The 6850-nt window shown below is 41.0% G+C and overlaps 1 protein-coding gene across 1 annotated transcript; it reads right to left on the bottom strand.

The window, feature by feature from the left end:
• Positions 1 to 4601: 4601 nt before the first annotated feature.
• On the bottom strand, positions 4602 to 6539 carry LOC142748973 (protein FAM200C-like). The gene has a single exon (XM_075856484.1). It carries the CDS (start codon positions 6537 to 6539, stop codon positions 4602 to 4604), a length of 1938 nt encoding a protein of 645 aa, XP_075712599.1.
• Between the last annotated feature and the right edge of the window lie 311 nt (positions 6540 to 6850).

Here is a 6850-nt window from a genome sequence, read left to right as displayed (position 1 = left end):
GGCAGCCTGGGGGCCTAATGAAGGCCCCCAGGTCTGCCGTCTTAGCGCTCCTATTAAGCCCAGCCAGATGCAGGACTTAATAGGAGTCTGTCAAAATCACGATATACTGCAATACATATGTCATGCAAGTGGTCCAATGAATAATAAAAAAAGTTAAATACAGTTACAGAAAACAGTTTTAATATATCTTTTTTTAAATATTATAAGTTAAAAAACTTCCCATTTCCCATCTACCCCCAAAGCGATGTAAAAAAGAAAATTAATATAACTGGTATCGCCGCATCCATATAAGTCCCAACTATTACAATATAACATTATTTAACCCGCAAGGTTGAACGCTGTAAAAAAAAAGTCAGAACTTCTGTTTTTTGGTCACCTTATCTCCCACAGCAAAATGGAATAAAAAGTGATTAAAAAGTCTCTTGTACTCCAAACTATTACCAATAGACACTACAGCTTGGTCTGTGAAAAAAAAGCCTCACACCGCTTAATCGACGGAAAAATAAAAAAGTTTTGCCTCTCTAACTTTATTTTTAACAATTACTTTTTTCCTTGTAAAAATAGTAAAACTTTTAAAAAAACTAAAATAATTTGGTATCGCTGTAATCGTATTGACCCACAGAATAAAGTTAACGTGTACTGTACTGTACGTGATTGTGTGGGCACAAAAGCTGTGCAGCACAATCACCGCAAGAGCCCAGCTGTGAATGACAGTCAGGCTCCCGCTGCAATGGCTAGGATTGGAGAGACCTCCAATCCTTGCCGTTTAACCCCTTAAATGATGCGGTCCACAGCGACCACGTCATTTAAGTGGTTTGACAGAGGGAGCTCCCTCTATCATCGATCGGCGGCTCGCGATTGCTTACTGGTTGCCACGGCAGCCAGGGGCCTAACAAAGGCCCCCAGGCCTTCCCTGGCTACATGCCTATTAGGCCGTGCCAGAGGCATGGCCTAATAGATTTGCCTGTTAGTATACCAAAGCATTATATCTGCGATCAGAAGATCGCATTGTGAAGTCCCCTAGTGGGACTAAATAACATTTTTTTTTAATTAAAACAGTTAAAGTTTATTAAAAAATAAAAATAAAAGATTAAAGTAAAAATAAATATATATATATATATATATATATATATATATATTACAAAAAAACAAACACATGCACATATATGGTATTGCCACGATCATAACGACCCGAATAATAAAGTTAACACATTAATTAAACCGCATGTTTTTTTCAATTCCTTCCGTAAAGAAATGAATATAAGTTAAGCAATATAATATATAAAGCACAGTAGAAGGAAGTCGGCACCACTCTCAATCCTCACAGCATGGAACAGGCAGATAGATGCAAGTGGAATCAGGGTTTTTCTCATTTAAAGGGAATGTGTTGCCAGCAAAACATGTTTTTTTTTTTTTAATTAAACATTTAGTGTATAGGTGTTTATTTTTTTCACGAGTCAGGAAATATTATAAATTAGATTCTAATTTATAATATTTCCCATTGCTGGTCACTAGATGGAGCTATTCCCAAAATTGCAGCATTGCATGTGGTAAAGCAACCACATTGCTTTTTGCTGCAAAATTGGGAAAAAAGCACTCGCTCTAGTGAGCTCTGAGAATCCCCCCCCCCTCCTTTATCCTGGCTAGTGCCGGGATAAACGAGGGGATTGAACGGTCTAACCTCCTACACTGTGTGTCGCCATTTTTTGAGCTAACACACAGTGTAGTAGGTTTACATACAGTAGTAAACACACACAAACACGAACATACATAGAAATCTCTTACCTGCTCCTGCCGCCGCGGCTCCCTCCGGCCCGTCCGCTCCGTCTGCTGCCGCTGGTCCAAGTGCACAAGTCCGGATGCCGCGACCGGAAGTAGTAATCTTACTGTCCGCCCGCGACTTCCGGTGCACAGGAAAATGGCGCCGGACGGCACGCTTTTCAAATTGGACTGTGTGGGAGCGGCGCATGCGCAGTTCCCACACAGACGGCGTACACAGAAGTGGATGGGACGGGACCCGTTCGCAGTCCCTATGGGACTGTGGCTGCCGTATTCCATGTCTGTATGTGTCGTTAATCGACACATACAGAAATGGAAAAAAAAATGGCAGCCCCCATAAGGAAGAAAAAGTGAAAAAATAGAAAAAAGTAAGACACAAACACACAAATAAATAAAAACGTTTTTAATAAAACACTAACATTAAACTGACATGAAATTTTTTTTTGTGGTGACACTGTTCCTTTAAGCAAACTTCGGGCGGTGCTCAGCATAAAAACAGACGGTCTTGTAGTATAATATAGATGAAAGAAATGAAAATGCGGCACTCACCCGTTTGCAAATCTTCTTAACTTTATTGTGTCACCTTGGCGAGGGTAAAAGCATTACAGAGGTCAGAAGAAGCGCAATCTCCAGCGCGAAACAGGCTGTAACCTACAACTAGCTGTCCTCCCTGTAATGCTTTTACCCTCGCCAAGGTGACACAATAAAGTTAAGAAGATTTGCAAACGGGTGAATGCCGAATTTTCATTTCTTTCATCTACAATATAATATATACAACCAAAAATTGTGCAATTGAAATATACAACTCGTCTCCCAAAAAACAAGCTAAAATAAAAAAGTTATGACTTTTGGAAAGCGGGGAGGAAAAAACTAAAAAGAATGCTTGGTCATTAAGGCTAAAATAGGCCTGGTCCTTAAGGGGTTAAAGTAAAGAATATGTATTAGTATCTGCTTTAAATTAGTAAAAAAATATAGGCGATATATTCCCTATAAAGCAAATATACTGTAGGTGATATACTATAAATCATATATTCTTGTGCTTTATAGGGAATATAAGGGTAAAGTTACATAGTTACATAGTTTGTACGGTTGAAAAAAGACACATGTCCATCAAGTTCAAGCAAGGGATGGGAAAGGGGAAGTGGGATGGGAAAGGGGAAGTAAAAAATTTCTACACATAGCAGTTAATATTTTTTTGTTCTAGGAAATTATCTAAGCCTTTTTTAAAGCCATCTACTGTCCCTGCTGCAACCAGCTCCTGCGGTAGGCTATTCCATAGATTCACAGTTCTCACTGTAAAGAAGGCTTGTCGCCTCTGCAGGTTGAACCTTTTTTTCTCCAGACGGAGGGAGTGCCCCCTTGTTTTTTGAGGGGGTTTTACATGGAACAGGATTTCACCATATTTTTTATATGCGCCATTCATATATTTATATAAGTTAATCATGTCCCCCCTTAGTCGTCTTTTTTCAAGGCTAAATAGGTTTAGTTCTTTTAATCTTTCCTCATAACTTAGATTCTCCATGCCCCTTATTAGCTTCGTTGCTCTTCTTTGTATTTTTTCCAACTCCAGGGCATCCTTTCTATGAACTGGAGCCCAGAACTGGACTGCATATTCTAGATGAGGCCTCACTAATGCTTTGTAAAGTGGTAATATTACATCCCTGTCCCACGAGTCCATGCCTCTTTTGATACACGACAATATTTTGCTGGCCTTTGAAGCAGCTGATTGACACTGCATGCTGAAATTTAGTTTATGATTTACAAGTACACCCAGATCCTTCTCAACAATTGACTCCCCCAGTGTAGCTCCCCCTAGGACATATGATGCTTGCAGGTTTTTCGTACCCAGATGCATAACTTTACATTTATCTACATTAAACTTCATTTGCCAAGTGGACGCCCAAACACTTAGTTTGTTTAAATCTGCCTGCAATTCACAAACATCTTCCATAGTCTGAACTATATTGCATAGCTTGGTGTCATCTGCAAAAATAGAAATAGTGCTATTAATCCCATCCTCTATATCAGGGGTCAGGAACCTTTTTGGCTAAGAGAGCCGTAAACGCCACATATTTTGAAATATAATTCCGCGAGAGCCGTACAATATGTTTAAAGGGCCATTGACAGATCAATCGCTCCAATGTTCACTTAGTACAGCAAGGAATGCTCCTCCCTGCTGTATAAAGCCACAACTGGACTGAAACAATGGTAATTAGCAGTAAAAAAATTAAATAAATAACTTACATTGTGAGCTTGCGATGCATGACATCAGTCCAGCAGTCTGGCTTCTTCTTTTTCCTGCGCATGACTGGAAGCTGGCATTCTTCCCACCTGATGTTGAGAGAATGCCAGCTTTGAGGCATTCGCAGAAGAAAGAAGCTGGAATGTTGGACATGTCACACAACGCATTGTCAGTTATGTCAATTATCTATTTTATTATTTTACAGCGAATTATTGTTTAGGTCCAGCGGTGGCTTAGTGCAGCAGAGAGGAACACTCCTTTGTGTACTAAGTGACCGCTGGAGCAATTGTATCTGTCAGTGGCCCTTTTAAAAGTGTTGGTCTTACAGAAAATGAACAAAAAAGAGAGGCTCAGACCCATAGGGAACTAAAGCATTTACTACTTAAAGTGGTACATAAAAGCAGGCACACCCAGCGTAATAAATAATTGAACTTTATTAAATAGTCTCACTGTACATAAAGTGCACACATTGACTTGTATTTAATTTTAAAGAACAACAAATCTCCGAACTCTTTTTTTTATAACATAATAACGTTTTAATGCTGTTGCTAACCAACGATGAATAGAATACTTCCTACCGTTAATGTGACTTCTGGTGCTGCATGGATTTGCTGATGGCTTTGTAATCTGGTTCATACGTGGTGAGGTTTAGCTTCATGCAGGCGTTGAGACTTCCATCCGTTAAACGTGAACGTATGTTAGTCTTGATGTGCTTTAGATGTGAGAAAGACTGCTCGCATGCATAGGTAGAGCCAAACATTGTCAGTACAGCAATACCCACACGCTGCAGTGTTTGGTATGTGACAGGAAGTGCATTCCAAGTTTTGACAATCAGCTGGTCTGCATGTTGGAGTTGTTTCATTTCTCTCCACTTGTGTTTGCTTGCCAACTCTGCTTGCTGTCGTGCAAGTTTTTCCAAATCTTCATTAAGTGATTTAAACTTATTCACCCACATGTCTGAAGCCTTCAGGTCAGCAGCTTGTAGCTCAAAATCTCTGATGGAGACACCAGGGATATAACTCAGGTCAGTGCTGTCCAGTGCACACTCATGTGGATGAGTGATGAACTTAAAAAGACGAGTGTGCTCACGAAATTCTCCAAAGCGCGCTTTGAATGATTGCAGGAGATTGGATGTAAAGCCTGCTAGTTGCTGAATATCAAGATGTTGTGCAGGGTCATTTGCTGTGCATGCATCTTTAAACTCTCCCAGTTTTTCAAAGTGTATTAAACGACCTGTTTCAATGTCTGCGATAAACAGTTCCAGCTTATTTTCAAATGCAAACACAGCTTGTTGAAGCGATAAAACTGTATTACCAACGCCTTGCATTTTCACATTGAGCTGGTTCAGATGTTCAGTCATATCTACAAGATAGAAGAACTTCAGGAGCCACTCAGTGTTGGACAACTCAGGATGGTCAACGTTTTTCATTTCAAGAAAAGTTCGTATTTCACTCAGACAAGCTGCGAAACGGCTGAGCACCTTCCCTCTTGACAGCCAGCGCACGTTGCTGTGCAGAAGCAGACCAGGATAATTATTCCCAACTTCATCCAGGAGTGTTTTAAACTGGCGATCATTTAAAGCACGGGCAACAATAAAGTTGACCACCTGAATGACAAGTGACATCACCTCACCAAGCTGCTCACCAAACATCTGAGCACAAAGTGCCTCCTGATGTAGGATGCAGTGAAAACTAAGGATAGGTCTTTTTTCATGTTCACGAAGAAGCGCTACAAATCCTTTGTTTTTTCCTACCATGCATGGAGCACCATCAGTACACACTGAAATAAGTTTATGCATTGGTAGATTTTTTTCTTTAGTGAACTCAGTGAATGACTTGAACAAATCATCCCCTCTTGTTGTCCCTTTCAGAGGCAAAACAGCAAGACTTTCCTCATGTAACGTGTCACCGACAGCATACCTTGCAATGATGCTGAACTGAGATATATGGCTTACGTCAGTTGATTCATCCAAAGCAAGAGAAAAGAACAGAGCTGTATTTATGTCCTTCACTTGGGATGCCTCAATCTGATTTGCCATCATGATGGCACGGTCATGAACTGTTCTTGCTGACAGAGGCATGTCTTTTATCCGTTTGATAATCTTGGCTTTATCCGGAAAATCATCAAAAAGTTCATTGGCAACATCAAGCATAAATGTTTTGGCATACTCCCCATCTGTGAATGGTTTTCCGTTTCTGACAATTGCCAAAGCACCAACAAAGCTAGCCGAATTTAAGTCACCTTGTTGGGTCCAAACTCGAAGTTGCTGCTGACTAGCTTGCACTTTGCACAGCAGCTCTTGACAGGCTTTCTTCCTGCTGTCCCCTGCAGGATATTTCGATGCAAATGAAGCATGGCGTGTGTCAAAGTGGCGCTTTATATTTGACCGCTTCATGGATGCAATTTTATCATTGCATATAAGACAAACTGGTGAACCTGCTCTCTCCACAAAGGCAAATTCGTCTGTCCACTCCTGCTGAAAAGTACGATACTCCTCATCCTTCTTTCTTTTAGCCATCTTCTTCACTAACTAGTTATATTCGTTGTGCTCTGCAGCTCCGACTACCGGGTTGATCCCTGCATCTTACGTCACGCTGCTCCCTCTCTCTCCATAGAGGTAAATGGAATCTGCTGGCAGCGTATGCGCACCAGTGGCAGCACGACGTAAGATGCACGGTTCAACGCGGAAGTAAGAGCTGCGGAGCACAACGAATATAAATAGAGGGGGTTATGAAGCTCATGTCTCCTCGGTTCAGCAAGCGCCGAGGAGGCAGAGCCGGCGGCGCATGCGTGCTAGAGTGAAAGTATATGCAGCGATCCCACACAGAT

This window comes from Rhinoderma darwinii, chromosome 1 (genome assembly GCF_050947455.1).
Source record: "Rhinoderma darwinii isolate aRhiDar2 chromosome 1, aRhiDar2.hap1, whole genome shotgun sequence".
Taxonomy (NCBI): domain Eukaryota; kingdom Metazoa; phylum Chordata; class Amphibia; order Anura; family Rhinodermatidae; genus Rhinoderma; species Rhinoderma darwinii.
Note: the sequence above shows the minus strand (reverse complement) of the source record. Positions and strands in the feature narration are given on the sequence as shown.

What these genes read in the sequence shown, in the direction of transcription:
- LOC142748973 (XM_075856484.1), bottom strand. Translation starts at nt 6,539, where the DNA reads ATGGCTAAAAGAAAGAAGGATGAGGAGTATCGTACTTTTCAGCAGGAG.